Source organism: Suricata suricatta, chromosome X (genome assembly GCF_006229205.1).
Source record: "Suricata suricatta isolate VVHF042 chromosome X, meerkat_22Aug2017_6uvM2_HiC, whole genome shotgun sequence".
In the NCBI taxonomy this organism is placed as follows: domain Eukaryota; kingdom Metazoa; phylum Chordata; class Mammalia; order Carnivora; family Herpestidae; genus Suricata; species Suricata suricatta.
In genome coordinates this window covers 33,972,817-33,990,757 of record NC_043717.1, presented here as the reverse complement: position 1 = coordinate 33,990,757, position 17,941 = coordinate 33,972,817, and the positions used below count along the sequence as shown (strand labels likewise).

At 37.2% G+C, this 17,941-nt stretch overlaps 1 protein-coding gene and 1 long non-coding RNA gene across 3 annotated transcripts in view; one reads left to right on the top strand and one right to left on the bottom strand.

Moving 5' to 3' along the window:
• Positions 1–17,941, bottom strand: part of USP9X (ubiquitin specific peptidase 9 X-linked) — a 124,657-nt gene that overhangs the window by 13,130 nt on the left and 93,586 nt on the right. For both annotated transcript variants that reach the window (XM_029930811.1, XM_029930812.1), the window contains exons 31-39: positions 17,025–17,247; positions 14,448–14,668; positions 11,612–11,802; positions 7,753–7,926; positions 4,687–4,828; positions 2,751–3,501; positions 1,647–1,770; positions 662–887; positions 25–154 (exon numbers count right to left, since the gene is read on the bottom strand). In XM_029930811.1, coding sequence (XP_029786671.1) covers positions 25–154; positions 662–887; positions 1,647–1,770; positions 2,751–3,501; positions 4,687–4,828; positions 7,753–7,926; positions 11,612–11,802; positions 14,448–14,668; positions 17,025–17,247 — 2,182 coding nt within the window. The remainder of the gene's footprint in view (positions 1–24; positions 155–661; positions 888–1,646; positions 1,771–2,750; positions 3,502–4,686; positions 4,829–7,752; positions 7,927–11,611; positions 11,803–14,447; positions 14,669–17,024; positions 17,248–17,941) is intronic.
• Positions 4,132–17,900, top strand: LOC115284149. The gene is made up of 3 exons (XR_003905124.1): positions 4,132–4,220; positions 14,983–15,092; positions 17,697–17,900. It is a non-coding gene; the product is annotated as an uncharacterized LOC115284149 (long non-coding RNA).

Sequence of the window (17,941 nt, the reverse complement as noted above, 5' to 3'; positions counted from 1 at the left end):
AATTATAAAAACTTAAATTCTTACCTAAATTGGCATACATTACAAACAGATTGAAATACTGCTGCAAATGACGCCCATGCTCTGAAACTTCCCTTCTTAAGAGATTTAGAACTGCCCTTAGTAGGTGATCGCTCAGGCTTAAGTTGTCGTAAGCCTGCAAAGAATAAAACATTGGCTATTTTTTAGCGACAAGATATAGGTACAATATAATTCTACTTGCATAAAAAAGGGATATGTGTGTATGTGTGCGCTTACACGTTAAGTTCAACACGGGCAGAAATTCCTGGAAGGCCTAATCACACAATTAAAAAGAGTTGCTTCTTAGGAAGGAGAATGAAGATCTGAGGTAGATTTCATTATAGAGTCTTCATGCTGTTTTAATTTTTAATAAATAGAAGACCATTAAAAAAAATTTTAGAAGTAACCTATATAACAACGTATATAATTAAGCCACTGCTTGTAATTGAATGAACAGTCAGTAATTGCTATTCATTGCTGCGAAGTACTTTCAATAGAACTCCTATACATCAGTGGTGTGGTGTGTGTGCACATACATTTGTTAGGTAAACATATCCAACAGAGGTACATATACTTGTGACTTCAACTTCCAGGAAAGAGATTTGTAAGCATTTAGTCATTAGAAAGAAAATTAGGCAATTACCTGACTAGACGGTCCAGGAGATGCAAAAGGTGAAGGACATGGCCCATCTTGCAAGGAAAAATGTGCAATAAAAACTATAAGTTTTGCAAATGCACCCCTCACTTCTGCACTAGGGCACTCCAGAAGGTATTCAGAGAAGCGATTTGAAACATTAAAAAGGACATTGTGAGCAAACCAAAAACGTACATTCTTGCTGTGACGAAGGAGAATACACAATGCATCATACCTAAGACAAAATACAAAAATCTATGAATACCAATTCAGTGATGTGTCTCTTATATAGTAGAGATATGGGTTTCTATGAACCCAGTAAAAATCAAAGACCTTTTATTACTGGAGGAGAGAACCAGCAATGGTTACTTCCAGTACCAATGAAAATGAAAATGACAGAGGATTACTACATCTTGGGTCTATTCTCACAGAGGATTACTACATCTTGGGTCTATTCTCTGTGACAACACAGAGAAATGAAAACTACAAATTCATTACCAAACTATTCCTAGGTTTGATGACAAAAACAATCCCTTCCCCAACCTTCCCTTAATAACATCTTACCACTAGATAAACACATGAAAATTGTTAAATTGAGGTATCATAATGGCCTCTATACTTTCACAGTTTGAAATTTAGGAGACTCATTTTTTTGGTTTTTAATCTATGGCAGAATTTAATCTAGGGAAGCTAAAACTAATACTTTCTTGATTAAATAGCTTAGACTTTTAAGTATCATCCTGTAATCTTTTGTACAGGGATGTCAAAGATATGATACAAGAGAACATAAGGAGAAGCCAGCTTCTGAACAAAAAGGCCACGTTTAACTTAAGTAATTATTTTAATGTGAGTTCTCTCACTACTGGTATCAAGAGGTTTTGTATTCTTCATTCTAGATCTGAAACAAGACTATGGTGATGTGAAAAAAAAAAAATAAAGCCATATATTAAAGAACCAAACTACATATAATAAGAATGAAAACCCAAAGTAATACCAATCACTGGCAGAGCCACGGACTATTTTCTTGGTGTGAAATCCTGTGGTGAAAAGGAACCTAGCAGCAAGCTGAATACTAATCATAGTGATTTCTTCTGCTTCAGGCAACAGGTGATCTTGCCCTAAAAAAAAATGCACGTATGTTATAAACAAACAAGCAAATTTCTATGTCTAAGCTCCATTCTCAAAAAAGTCTGCACTTCCACTGATTTCCAGAAGTCTTTAACTTTCCTAAATGCCCCCTGCTACTTATGAAATTCTTAGTTCAGTAAAGGATATTTCAAACTACCACTAAAGTCAAAACCAAACTGTTATAATCAACAAATGCTCCTTCCTTTCCAAATAGCAAGACACTATATGCTGCTCAAAGGTAACAGTCATCTGAAACACGACTTTAAAATCGCCCAAAGTGAAAATGCAAATGTGTTGATGCTTTTAAGAAACCTTCCAAGTAAATTAAGAGTTCTGCTTCATTAATAAGAAGCTAAATTCTTTTTTTAACCGAAAACTTATTTTTTTTAAATTTTTTTTTAAATGTTTTATTTATTTTTGATACAGAGAGAGACAGAGCATGAGAGAGGGAGGGTCAGAGAGAGAGGGAGACACAGAACCAGAAGCAGGCTCCAGGCTCTGAGCCAGCTGTCAGCACAGAGCCCGAAGCGGGGCTCGAACCCATGAATGTGAGATCTGACCTGAGCCGAAGTCGGAGGCTCAACCGAATGAGCCACCCAGGCGCCCCCGAAAACTTATTTTTTAAAAAATATTTATTTTTATGGGTGATGGGCATTGAGGAGGGCACTTGCTGGGATGGACTCTGGGTGTTGTAAGTCAACTTGACAATAAGTTATATTAAAAAAATAAAAATAAAAAAAATATTATTTTGGGGAGAGTGAGTGCATGTGCGCAAATGCAGGGGAGGGGCAGAGGGAGAGAGGCAGACTCAGAATCTGAAGCAGGCTCCAGCCTCTGAGCTGTCAGTGCAGAGCCCAATGCAGGCCTCAAACTCATGAACCATGAGATCACGACCTGAGCCAAAGTCTGAAACTTAACTGATGGAGCTACTGGGGCACCCCTAAAAAAAAGCTAAATTCTTGATACTCACCTGGTGGAGGATTTAAGTAAACACCATTACACGTAAGGAGTTTTTTCATGAACTGAAAATATTCCAAACTGTACTGCATTCGGTTATGCATGAATTGCACGTTCTGCTTTCGCACACTTCTCTCAATGGCCGATGGCATAATAATCTGATGGGGTCTTGTGGTGACAGCAAGCTCGGATATGTACCTTATCAAATCACCCTGGTCTATGGTATCCAGTCGTTCATAAAAAAGTATGTAAGCATTCCACCACCTTTTCTGGCGCCTGTATGACATGCGCTTCATCATGTGATCAAATACCTCTCCCATGTATTCTCCACCAAAACACTGGTTTTTCATTTCTTCATCGTCGTCCATTTTACACTCTGTTACATCTCCGTCATCAAATTTATACCAGCGATTTCTCTCGCCATCTCCACCATTCCTTTGAATGATATATGAATAATAATGTCCCCCACTTGCTTGGCCACTGTGCACTAGCACACCCACGAGTCTGTACTTCGTGCTTCCTGCCGTCTCACTTTCAGACTGCTCATTCTGTTGTATCAGCTGACTCTCTGGGTTTACGTTATCTCCTTCCAGCTTTGCAACACCTGCAACTGTGTAAGGCTCCATGTCCAGCTCGCGAGGAAATTCAAAATAATCATTGAACTTGATTGCACATTCTCTTTCCCAGTCATAGTCAAATCGTTTCAGTTGGATGGCAAGAACAGGAGGTAATTTCTTAATTAGCAAGCGCTTTACGGTATCAACCTAAAATAAACAGAGCAAGTTACTAGATGTTCTTTAATAATCCACCGCAAAAAAACCCCCTAGAAAACTGTAGTATTAAATTCTCTTTAAGACAAATCTGAAGAAGAAAAAAAAGACAAATCTGAGGTTATAAATGCAAACAAACACACGGCAATGAGTATGATCAAGGGATTTCTGTCACAGTGGGTATTTCAAAAAATGCTAATGCTAATAATATGGAAATAACTGATGCCACTTGTTACAAATTGCAAAAAGTAGTGACACAGACATTACTCACTGCTTGCCTGGTTTCTATATTGTCACTGCCATCTAACCATTATTAATTGTTTGACACTTACTGTTATTCTAATGAAGGTGTGCTTTGTTATGAGCCAACAGAAGAAATGTAATAGCAGCTAGTATTTATTGGGCCATTAAGTGCCAAGTAGTACACTCAGTACTGTCTGAGCAGTAGCAAGTTTAATGCTAACAGTCTACCAGACAGGAATGACTGAATGGTAATGGGGAGGCAATCAGAGGCAGCACAGAGATGGAGTCACTTGCCTCAAGTCTCAGAGCTGTGGGTGACAGGCAATATAATATGGCTTTACAGCTCTCATCTCTACCTCTAGACTTTAATATCTCCTTAGGTGGTGTGTAAATGTCAAAACACTACAGGTGACTGGGACGGGAGAGAGTTTGGGAGCCCAGAAGATACACATTATTTACTGTATGTGCTGGTAAGTGCCCAGAGATAAAACTTCATCATGTGGGTCTAAAAATCTGATGTGACCAAATCAAGTAATGAAGGTTTCAGTAAACTTTTTGGTCCTTACAAGTAACTGGACAGGAAAGGAGGAATGTTTTCCCATCAGCTCTATAGCTTTGAGGGGTTCAATCGCAGTTTGGTTGGATATGGATGGGAAGTGTATGTGGAACTCTGACAAGAGAAGGTGATATTAAGCTACTATGATTTCTAAAGTGTTCACTCTAATTTCCTGTTTCTCTAGCCCTTCAGGCACTAGTTTCTCTCAATCTTCTATCCCTGAAAAGCCTTTATATTCATTATCTTAACTACCTTCTGCTACCACTCTAACAAAGCAGGATAGGGAATAAAAAGAGGGTGAACTCTGATGACAAAGGCAATCAACTTTCAAATCCATTAAAGGTAATCATAATTATTTTAAAAACCGAGTTAAGTCATACCTTTTTATTGCATTTTTCACAATGATATGCATTTGCACCTTCTAATAAATCTCCTTTGACATACTGTTCCAAAGAATCAAGAAGATTTTGGTGATTTCTGATGTCTACATTCAAAGTCGTAAAAGATTCTTCACACTCGTATCTAAAGATATCATTTAAGAAATAATCAAAAAGGATTTCTTAGTCTTCTAAGTATTTTTAGTTACAGACTTAATGAAAACTAAATTTGTGATATTTTTAACATGAAACCCGTTAAGTCCTAGAATGTTAGCAATAAATGACACGTTTTGGGGTCACTTATCCAGTGTTGGGCACCACACTGTTTATACACTATCTATGCACCAGGTTGTCTTGATGACAAACCTGCTAGAGAAATTGCACCATCTCCGTTTCAGAGATGAAGGAATTGGGGTTCAGAAAGGTTAATCTGCTCAAGATGACAAGGCAAATGGTTCTGAAGCTGGTCTGTCTAGCTTCACAGCTTAAGGTCTTTATAGTCTACTGGGCTGCTTCCACCATCATCTGCTGAGATGGTAAATAAATGCCAAGACCAAAGCATGTACTCATCAACTTCTGAAAAGGTCATTTTAAACTATTAATGGGCTGGATTTTTAAATGGTCCTTCTTCTCTGTAATGGAAACCTTAAACAAGTTTGAACACACCAATGAATAGGAGATAAGCAATCTGAGGAGACAGAGTCCCACCTTGTGAAAATTTTCTAGCAAGGAGATTTTGAGATATCAGAGGAGACACATTCCATAAATTCAGAACATGGGATATGGGAATACTCTCAACCATCAAATTCATTCCTTCAACAACTATATTCAAAGAGCTTTCCATAAAAGTACTCTGGACAGTTACTGTTGAAGACAGTCCCTTGTATTTAGGGCTTTTCAGTATAGTTAGGGGAAAAAAAGTAGACAAATAAAGGTATTTGTAAGTGGCAAGAATGGAATGTGAAGTAGGTATTAAGCCTGTTGCTACTATAATCAGGAAACAACCTATAAAAGAGAAAAAAAGTCAAAACTTATGACTTCACTTAAAAAGTAGGACATCTGAAGATGAGAAGCCAACAACATTTTTCTATAAAAAGTAATGATTATAAGCTTTTAACTTGGGCTGTGAGGTCTGATTGTGCTGTAATGGGGAAAGCAGCCAGAGAGCAGGTGAGGAGATGGGTCTTTTCTAATAACTCTTTATAAAAACAGATGCAAGGCTGGATTTGACCTATGGGGCAGTGTGTTAACCCGTGATCTATATAAATAATGCCCTAAAAACAGACAGACTTGGGATTCTTTAGGTAACCTCCTGGCATATACTAAGAACAAGACTTGTGGAGCAGGTATCTAAGCTTCAGGGATCTTACTTATGATCATGCTCTCTGGACATTTTCACATAGCAAAGAAAAGCAGTAATTCCCAAATAACTTTGAAAACAAAATGAAACCAAATCTAAAACCAAGAAGGACCAATTAGAATGACTAAGAAGTTGGCTATTTTATCAGTAATTAAAAACAAAAGGTTAAAATGACAGTTTTATTATCCACCTAATGCAAAAGGTCTTCCTAAAGGACCAAAAGTTGTCCAGGCTACATGAACAATACTTGGTCCTGTTTTGAGTGAATGGTTTACCGTCACGGAAACTTCTCATTACCTCTCTGCTAATCATTTCCCTTTGATCAAAAATGAAGCACTCCTACCAGCCATATACACATATAACACTGTATGTAATACTGTTTGGGCTTGTAGAAGATACTATCTTACTGTGATATTTTGGTGAAAAGTGATTATAAACCAAAATTAATAACATGCAAGAGAAGTTCCGAAGTAAAACTTCCAAGTAACAGGGATAAATGTGTACCTACAAGAGTGAACTTCAACAGTCATTTAGCGATTTTCAGTAAAAGGCCCTAATCAAGTTCACTTTCCAGTCAAAAACACAATTTGTTGAGTTGACTCTTGCTCTATTTTCCACTGAAAACATACTTCAAGGGTATTCACCATAATCAATGCTATTTTATTGTTTAAAGGTTTTTTTTTTTTTAAATGTTTGTTTGAGAGACAGCGCAAGTGGGGAAGGGGCAAAGAGAGAGGGAGACACGGAATCCGAAGTAGGCTCAGAGCCTGATGTGGGGCTCAAACTCATAGACGACGAGATCATGACCTGAGCCAAAGTTGTACACTCAACTGACTGAGCTATCCAGGCGCCCTGTTGGCGATTTTATTTTTAAATTTTTAAATGTTTAAGAGAGACAGAGTACAAGCAAAGGCGGAGCAGAGACAGAATCTCAAGCAGGCTCTGCACCATCAGCGCAGAGCCTGAATGATGCAAGGCTTGAGGTCATGAACCATGAGATTATGATCTGAGCCAAAATCAAGAGTTGGATGCTTAACCAATTTATCCACCCAGGCGTCTCACCATAATCAATACTATTCTAAAATTTAGGGGCACCAGGGTAGCTCAGCTGGTTAAGTGTCCAACTTCAGCTCAGGTCATGATCTCATGGGCCATGAGTTTGAGCCCCATGTCACGTTTTGTGCTGACAGCTTAGAGCCTGGAGCCTGCTTCAGATTATGTGTGTCTACCTCTCTCTCTGCCCCTCCCCCACTCACTCACACTCTCTCTCTCTTCCAAAACTAAACATCTAAAAAAAAAATTTTTTTTAAATTAGTATTTCTCTTATAGAGGAACCTGTCATCTTCAAAGCTTACTTACTTTAATTCTAAGATAAAGGGCAAATTTATAAGTAACATCTGTAGCTACTGGCAAAATGTTATTTGATTTCCCCAGGAATGACCATCCATAAAAGAAAAGGAACCAAAAGTTATTTGACCAGCCCAAACCAAAACAAAACCCCAAAACAAAAAAACCAAAAACCTCCATGAAAACACCATCACCACACACAAAATCAAAACCCACCAAGTGAGGTACCCATACTGTGTAATTCATCCAGTCTGAGGCACAGTTAAATTGGTGGTATACTCTACTCTTGTACAGTACTAATAAATGTTTTATTTTTGTTAGTAAATAAACAGTACAACTTTAAATGTATAATCAGCACTTACCTATGTGGGCAGCCTTGGCAAATCTTCTGATCAGCAAAGGAACCTCCTAAGACCTTACTTAGCATAGCTGGATGTCCTAAGGCTTTCAAAGCTTCATCTAAACTATCCACCAATGAATTAAAAAATTCTAAAGCATCATGCTGTTCACGCAGATTAACAGGCTCACCCCAAAGCCTAAAAAATGGAATAAAATATGTAACGTGTGATATTCTCAGAATACATGCAATTTTTTTCCCGAAAAAAAATACAACCACAAATGCCAATACAGAAACACATTTTTCCTCCTCAACTACCTAAGTAGAAAAAACAAATGCTCTTTTATGTAGAGTGCAGTGGGAGAGAAAGTGAGGTTCAGAGTTAAAGTGCACTCCAGTGGGGAGGAGCTGCCATAAACAGCCAGGATGGCTGACAGGCATGATGGCTCTAACAAAGGAGGCTGCTTTAGGTAACATGGTAAGTGCATTCACTGATTCTAGTTGAAGACAGTATGTGGTGGATCTCATTCTTAGGTAGAGGTTATAAATTATTTCTTTCATTATGCTTAAATTTCAGGTTATAGGTACAGTGCAAAGAGTAGTTTACTTCTTAAAAAAAATTTTATTTTTGAGACAGCGAGTAAGCAAGAGAGAAAGAGTGCGGAGGGGCAGAGAAACTGACGTGAGGCCCAAACTCACAAACTGTGATATCATGACCTGAGCCAAACTCTGATGCCCAACTAACCAAGTCACCCAGGCACCCCTATTTAATCTTAAACTGCTTTTTCCAATTGAAAAGAGAAAGGATTGGCATGATCACTTTTGAGTAATCTGAGTACTTAAAGTATGCAAATCTTGAGAAAACAAACCTTTGTTTAGGTGTTCCACAAAACTGAGAACAGACACTGCTAGCAACCTATATATGCTGGAAAGTATCAATGACATTTAATTTTTATTTACGGAGTGACATACATAGAGAGTATAAGTTGGAAAGCGTTCTAAGCAAGAGATATGACAAATATATTTTAAATATGCTAGAGGAATTGTCTTTTGATATATTATTTGTAACATTTTTTTCTACATAGTAAATAATCTTGGTCCAATTTTATTTAATTTTTATACAGCTGAGTTTAAAATAAAAAAATCAATTTGTTTCATCATTGGAAATGACACTAATGCCTTCTACTTACTTTTAAATTATCATTGATTCCCCAAACTTTCAAACATACAGTTAACCATTAATTACAAAAGGGAAAAGATACTTTCACAATGAACAGATCTGTTAAGACACTTAGTTAATGTCACCAATAATCAGATAAACTGACACCATGTATCTCCCAATGTCGTAAGAAGCACTTAATACCACCTACTGTAGTTTTCTTGCCAAAAAAAGTTTAACCTGAATCTAATCATGAGGAGATAATCACAGAAGTCAGAGACATTCTGTAAGACAATTGGTCTAAACTCTTCAAAAAAAGGGATTAATCTTGGGGTGCCTGGGTGGCTCAGTCGGTTGAGCCTCCGAGTTCGGCTCAGGTCAGATCTCACGTTTGTGGGTTCAAGCCCCACGTCAGGCTCTGTGTTGACAGCTAGCTCAGAGCCTGGAGCCTGCTTCTGGTTCAATGTGTCCTTCTCTCTCTGCCCCTCCCCCTCTCATGCTGTCTCTCTCTGTATCAAAAATAAATAAAACATTAAAAAAATTATTAAAAAAAAGATTAATGTAGAAGTGCTAGTCTATATAAACAGGAAGCTCCACTGGCATAGGAAGTAATTTAGAAATCAAAATGGAAACACATTAGAAGAGAGGGACGCCTGGGTGGATTAGTCGTTGAGCGTCCAACTCGGTTCATGACCTCACAGATCGTGAGAGGGAGCCTTGCGTTGGGCTCTGTTGACAAGTGTGGAGCCTGTTTGAGATTCTCTCTCCTCCTCTCTCAAAATAAAGAAATAAAAGAAAAAAAACCTATACACGCACGAAACAAAAAACATTATAAGAGCAAAAATGATTTATAACAATGATAAATGTTAAAATAGAAGTACAAAAAATGTGAGAGTAATCTGGAAGAAGAAGAACAGAAACGCTAAAAGCCTTAAGGCAGAGATGGGACAGGCTGGGAAACAAAAAACCAGAGGTAGGCAGAGAGGAGGGTGAATGGTGTGCCAGGTGATGGAATAGAAAGAGTAAAACCAGAGCTGGGAAGGAGGGTGGAGCATGCACACCAGTAGTATGGATTAAGCAGGGGGACTAGTTAGGGGAATCAGAGAAATTTGTGCAGTGAGTCATAGGAAAGTCATCATACTATGAAGCAGTTTTCAAAACAAATCAAAACAGTGACCTTGTAGGGAAAAGGGAAGCTGTTCCAACAGAAGCAGGGAAGGTGGGGGCAGGAATGACCCTTTGCTTCCCCGGCTCCCAACTGTGTGTGAGAGACCTTGAAGAGATGCTGAGAAGTGTTTAAATAAAAAAACCCAAGATATAATTGAGAATTTAAAAAAAAAAAAAAGCTATTCCACCTTTCCTAGAAAATTGTACATGAGGACACCCAGTTGTTGGTGAGGAAAGTATCTCTTTATAGATGTATTCTAGCTAATAAATGAGAGAATGATGAAATTACAATACTGTCATGTTGTTACCCTGATGAAATACTTTAGGCAATGACCATCAATGGCTGTTATCATGGGAGACAGACATTATGTTACTCTCCTCACAGAGGTAAACATTACCACCTATAAAGTAGCTTTGACTATCATTTCAAAAAAAGAGAAAAATGCCACCTCAATCTGATCAAGTGTCTAGTTCTCACTAGTTATTTATAGAACTGAGGAAAACAGAAAATACAAAAAAAAAAAAAACACAGGGATCTCATCAATAAAATCCAGATGGTGGGAAACTTTACAGGGCAAACTACCTGGTTTTTTCCAACAAATTTCAAAGAGTGAAGAAAGATTAGAAGAGAGAAGAGTCAGACCAACATTTGAGGTACATGGACTTCATTTAGATCCCAATTAAAAAAAAATATATATAGTAAAAAAAATGGTGAGAAAATTAGTAAATACGAACACTGACAAAGATATTAAGGATTTTTATGAACACAATAATAGTATTATGCTTATGTTTTTAAAAATCAGAGATAAATACTGCAATATTTATAGATGAAAATGTGTGAGATGTGCTTCAAACAATCTGGAAAAAAGTAGGTGGGGAATATAAACAAGATTGGGCATGAGTTGACAACTGAAGTTGGATGATGACTACATATGGGGTTCACACTATTCTTACTACTTCTGTACATTAGAAATTTAAAAAATAAAAAAATTACCAAGATTGTAAGAGACAAAAGAATGCTGCCTCTCTAAAGTAGAACACTTTCTATCTCCAACTTTGAGAGAGGGGGGGAAAACCCTAAGTAGTAAACTTTTAATATTATAGCTGACCCTTGGACATAGGGATTCGGGGCACCGACACCATGCAGTTGAAAATCTGCCTGGAACTTTTGACTCCCCAAATCCTAACTACTCATAGCCTACGGTAGACTGGAAGTCTTACCTATAACATAAACAGACAATTAACACATATTTTTTATGTTTTATGTATTATGTATATTCTCATAATAATGTAAGCTAAGGAAAAGAAAATGCTACTGAGAAACCATAGAGAAAAGAAAATACATTTAAAGTACTGTATTCACTAGGGGGAAAAACTTTCTGTTTTTAAGTGGACCAGTGGAGCTGTAACCCATGTTCTTCAGGGGCAAGTATACTACTGCTTAAATATTCAACATAAAGATGCCTTCCAACATGTATTTTAGAAGTTTAATGTTAGTAAATGGGGATGTTCATAAAGGTTTAAGCAGTATCCCCATTATTGTCCACTTATAGTTTACCTGAACTGTTTCCAAAATCCTCTGGGCACATAGTACTGTAGTCGAGAAGCAGCTAAATGACCAAAGATGACTTGAAGGTGCCTGAGAACACCAATATTATACTCTTTTCTGTCTTCTGTTTTACTTAATGCTGGTTTGTCTTCAAATTGTTGAGGATATCCAAATACATCATCTCTGGGATCAACATTGCTCTACAATCGAAAAAAATATCATTAATAAGCTAATCTAACTTTAAAGTACAGTTAAATATATTGAGACAAATGCCCAACAGTTAGTGAACAAATGATTAATCACTTGTACTTTTATTTCCAAAGCACTTAACTTCCAATTTATAAGTTTTAATTTATAGTACTAGTGTTTATCTCCACCATTTCAGAGGAGTTGTCATAAAGGATATGCTAACCATGCATGGGAAAGGCTGATAATAAAGGAAACACAGCAGAGTGTAGTGTGTAACTTAGACTGAACTGGACCCCAATGCAGGCGCTGCCATTGAGAAGTCAGGTAACCTCGAGTAAGTCAGCTACTTAACTTTTGTAAGCTTCATTTTCCTCGTGGGGATATGCAGCTGTGGTGAGGATTATGAGGTACTCAGAACTATAAACAATCAATAAAGTATGCATATTAAGAGTAGTACTACTCAAAAATGATGCTGGAAAATGTAGCTATCTGTACGCAGAAGAATAAAGTTGGACTCTTCCAGTAGGTACAAAAATTAACTCAATACAGATCAAAGATCTGAATGCAACAGCTAAAAATATGAAGCTCTTAGAAGGAAAGATAGGATAAAAATGTCACAACATTGGATTTGGTGATAATTACTGGACAGGACAGCAAAAGCTCCAGTAATGAAAAGAAAAATGAGACATACTAGCCCTCAAGAAAATTAAAAACTCTTGTGTGAAGAAACTAGAACCCTTGTGCACTGTTGGCAGAAACGTAAAGCGGTGCAGCCACTGTGGACCAGTTCCTTAAATATTAATTAAAAGCAGAATTACCACAAGATCCAGCAATTCCATTTGGGTGTATATACCCAGAACTGAAAGGCCTCGATGAGATATTTGTACACACATGTTCACAGCAGTACTATTCACAGTGACCAAAAGGCGGAAGCAACCCAAGAGTCCACTGATGGACAAATAAACAAAACGTGGTGTATCCATACAATGGAATGTTATTCAGCCTTAAAAAGGGAGAAAATTTGGACACATGCAAGAACATGGATAAATTTTGAGACATTATGTTAAGTGAAATAAGCCAGTAACAAAAAAGACAAATACGGTACGATTCCACTTATATTAGGTACCCAGAACAGCTATGTTTGTAGAGATGGAAAGAAGTTTGTGGCATCAGAGACCCTGAATATAGAAACAGATATCATCCAGTCCTTGCCCATGAGAAACTCCCAGGTTAGGGAGAGGAAAGAAGAACACAGCCAACAGGCAAAAAAACCACAAAACCCCACAAGTGCAGTACAGAGCTGAGACAACACAGAGCAGAAGGTCCCATGACAGCAAAGATGGGACACCTTATTGGAAGCCTTATCCTATCTTGTCTGCCTTATTTACTTTTTGAGAGTATTAATTAGCTCTCTCTCCCTGTGCTTACCCTCATCATTCCAGAGATGTGATGGGCTACAGAACTAGAATTTCAATTTCCACTCGGAGCAGTGTTTCCAAATCAGACAAAGGTGTTAGGCGGCCCCATTATAAAGCTTTTTTAAAAAGTAGAAAATAGGGGCGCCTGGGTGGCTCAGTCGGCTAAGTGTCTGACTTTGCATTCTGTGAGTTCAAGCCCCATGTTGGTCTCTATGCCGACAGCTCAGAGCCTGGAGCCTGCTTCAGAATCTGTGTCTCCATTGCTCTCTGCCCCTCCCCTGTTCATGCGCACTCTCTCTCTCTCAAAAATACACATTAAAAAAAATTTTTTTTAAAGAAAAAAGTAAAAAATGTGCAGGTCCTAAGCCGTGGATGATGTGGTTCAGTAGATCTGGGAAGGAATTGGGACAAGTCTGTGTTTCAAAAGCCCTGTAAGTGTTAAACTACCTCAGAGCAAATAGTTCTGGTGACTGAAGAGAGGGAATGAGGAAAGAACCACTGAAGACATTACCTACAATTAAAACACTCTGGCTTCTCTCTGCAGTTCTCACCAACACCATGAACAGGAAAAGATCAAATAAAAGAAAAGAAATATAGGAAGGACCACAACTTAAGTTTCGCAATATTCTCTTCTTTACAGAACTGTGCCACCATTATGTCCAATCTGATCGGCCGCTACAACCTAATTCCTACGCTGCTTTATTGTGCACTAGATATTCGGCAGGCAGCGTAAATTCTGACAAGACCATGTAATATTTAAAGTACAGAGAAGTGTGTTTCCCAAGTAAGAAGAACTATCATCTGGGGCAAATGTGAAAGTAACCTAAAAGCAAGCACAGATAATGAAACTGGCATAGTATACAACTTGGAAAAAATTAATGGCAATATAATTAAAAATATCAAGTAGAAAAGTGAAAATACAAACTGTTATAAAAATGAAAATCCTTATATTATGCACACTCCTAATCACAGTAAACACTTTTCACATACAAAAATGGAGTATGTGAACAGCTGCTTGAAAAAATAAACTATCATGAACATTAACTTCAGTTTAAAGTCTGGTAGATAGAGAGCACGATACTATGTTAAGACTCATCAGTCCATGCTGGGAAGAGTCTAGCTTTATTTTTAAATCTACGTCAACAAGTCCAGTCAAAGTACAACACTCCGTAAGAGAGAATGACAGTATTTGGTACCAGAATTTCAAACAGAAAACAAAAATGCTAAATAAAATTTACCTCATTGTCCTGCTTCTCATCCCCAGACATATCATCATCTACATCACTACCTGTGCCTTCAATTGCAAGAATACCGTTCCTGATGGAAGGAATCATGTAGAGTTGCTGAATCACAGAATTCATGTAACAAGTAGCACCAGCATTTTTCAGCCCCACAAATCCTTTAGGTGGGCGGGGTCCAACAGGTGGCAGATATTCCCACTCTGTAAGTGCTTCACAAGCTGAGAAAGGAGAAAAGATTCTTGTAGCATGAATACAGTCCTTTTGTCCACGGTTAGCTCGATTAAGCGGATAAATTAACATCCAACAACCCCACTTCTTCTCCAGGCAGCTGAAGCGTGCACCGAATATGCATTTCTATCACTGTAGGGATTCCTACACCCCACTACAGGAGAACTCCCATTTTACCGGATGTTGCTTCTATAGAAGTGTCAGAAACAGTCTCACTAGATTGTATAAAGCTGATTTCTATGTGCTCACACTTTATTTTAGTTTCATTATTTAGTCATTGTTAACTTTTTTCCTACTTTTGTAGGTTTTATAAAGGGTCTTCAAATTCATTCTGACATGACATGTTAATAAAGCATTCTAGCACCACTGGGTTCACATCCAGGTTCTGATGCTTACCAACTCTTTCGCCTTCAGGTAAGTTTGTTTTCTTACAAATAAATGTAAGAGTAACACTTGCTTTGCCTGTAGCCACAATGTTACTATGAAATAGTGTTTGAAAGTTCTGTGAGAATTGTAAATTACCGTACATTTCCCTCTACCTAGTATAAACCCGGAAACCGTGTAAACATTATCACTGATTATGGGACTGCTTAAATATATTACAGTATACTGAGTTGTAAAATATATAGCCAATAAATGGAATTAGGCAAATATATAATATATGTGTTGACAGGGAACAATTGCAGACATATAAAGAAAAAATAAAGACACCGTGTGCACATACACCAATTTGTAGTAAAAAACCAACAACAAAAAAATTTTTATATGTGGAATTTCCATATAGACATGAATTGACATAACAGTTTTACAGCTATCAAAGGGGAGCCAGCACTAAAATAGGCAGGAAACATATTTTTTAGTATGTAGCTTCTTTGGTACTTCAAATTTTTACCATGCCAGTGTACTACTTCAAAAACAAAGTAGCCTTTCAGTTTCTGCCATCTTCAAGCCTGTGAAGGATACTCAAAAAAGGACTTCTAAAATAGCAAATCTGGAAGGCTGTGGTCCAAGGCTACCTTTTGCTGGCTAGACGAGGGGTCCTACAAAACCAGAGTGAGCACATAGCTCATCTTAAAATTAAAGGTGCTCACATCCAAGATGAAATATTTCTACCTGGGTAAGAGATGTGCTCATGTGTACAAAGCAAAGAACAACACATTGACTCATGGTGGGAAACTGAACAAAACCAGAGTAATCTGAGGAAAGGTAACCCTATTCATGGATGCCCTGGTATGGTTCATGCCAAATTTTAAAGCAAGCTTCCTGCTAAGGCCACTGGACACAGAATCTGCAATACTTATCCCTTGAGGATTTCAACTTACTGAAAATTAAATGAATAAATATGTGCATTTATTAAAAAACAAAGCCCCTTCTTTAAGTTAAAACAAAAACTGCACTTACCTAACATAGATTTGGTAGAACAGCTAAAGGTCTTTTTTTTTTTTTTAAACTTAAAAAAACCTGTTTTCTACTGTTTATTCATTTTTGAGAGAGAAACCCAGAATCTGAAGCAGGCTCCAGGCTCTGAGCTGTCAGCACAGAGCCCAATGTGGGGGGTCGAACCTACAAACCACAAGATCTCAACCTTAATCAACTAAGCCACCCAGGCGCCTCAGGTCTAACCTTTTAAGCAGTCAGTTTAATTAGAACCTCCTAAAATGTTAAGGATTTACTATGATCAATGACACATCCTTAAGCTTTGTAGATAAACACTGGTTTTCTCTTAAATCAAAACAGCCTCTGTTATGTTTATTTCTGCTTTTTTCGTCATTGAATACTGCCTGAATCTCTTTGGAGCCTCAGTTTCTACATCTCTAAGATCTGGAGCCTACAACTGTTTTCAAGGGCTTCATGTGGGCATTAACTGAGGACATATGGTGCATCAGAGGGTTATCTTTTCATCTTCTACTCTTTAAAACCAGATTTCCTTCAAGCTCATATGAAAATATTAAAGAGCTTCTAAGTGAGAGCCTAAAAGGTTTTCTAAAAGCCATGCAACTTGAGTTTTTTTGTTTTGCAACTTGAGTTTTAACGGTGAACTCTAGCACACATTTTGACTAGTTATTACTCCGTAGTTTGGGTTTTACTCCAGACAGATTTGACTGAGATGAAATTTATTTTTTTGATAAATATTCAAACCTCTTACAGGAAGACATTTAATAAACTGATAATTTTTCTACATCAAAGCTCCTTGCTTTTAATGGTGTTAAATTACACATCCAATTGCTAGTTCCCTGAAAGAAAAACAGGAGTTGAAGATGTTTACTATAAGAAAAATAAGAAAATAGAATTTGAACACATAAGAGAACTACCTATCATCACAACACTGCATTTTAGTATACTTACTAGTTATTGCTGTGCCAATGTAATACATTTCAGTCAAAGAATCTACTATCTGTTTGAGATTCCTCACGCAACCAACAGCTAATGCTACAAGTAACTCAAAACCAGCATTAATGGTAGCTGGAGAGCTACAGACTGGAATTGCTTGTTCAGCGGGCAGCTCTCCATTTCTCATATATTGCAGGTAAACATTGGATGCAGGGAAGATGAAATCATCAATTAATTCCTACAAGAGATGAAAAAAGGATTATACATTTAGCAATTATATGCCTATTATATTATACATGCATTTATATGTTTATATATACGACAAATTTGTGTGTATCATATGTATATATACACACTTTTTTTTTTTTTAAAGAAAGAAAATGTCTCTTAGAAAGGAAAGTGTTGAAATGGTCAGAATTAAAGGTATCATCACATCTGAAAACACTTACTTGGATTTTCTATTTTTGTTTTTTAATTTTCTAATAAAAAGATTCCACTTCAAACCACTATTTACTACAACTTCTACCCAATTTCTCAGGCTAAAAATTTTTTTGAAGCACCAAGAGCAAGTTAACTATAGCACTTAAAATTTACATTTTAAAGAAGTTCATTCCTTTAATCATATGTATATACCAAAACTCATTTTTGTTTTTTTTGTTTTGTTTTGTTTTGTTTTTTGAGAGACAGAATGGGACAGAGAATTCCAAGCATGGAGCCTGACACAGGGCTTGATCCCATGACCTGATCTGCAATCAAAGTCAGACGCATAAATGATGGAGCCACCCAGGCACCCCAAAAGCCCATTTTGAAAATAACGTACTAAAATGACACTTTTTGTTTCCTTTAGTTACACATATGTAAAGAAACTCATTTAAAAAAATGATAAAAAAGATACACAGTCTTATAGATTTGTCTTGTTTTAAATAGTCCGA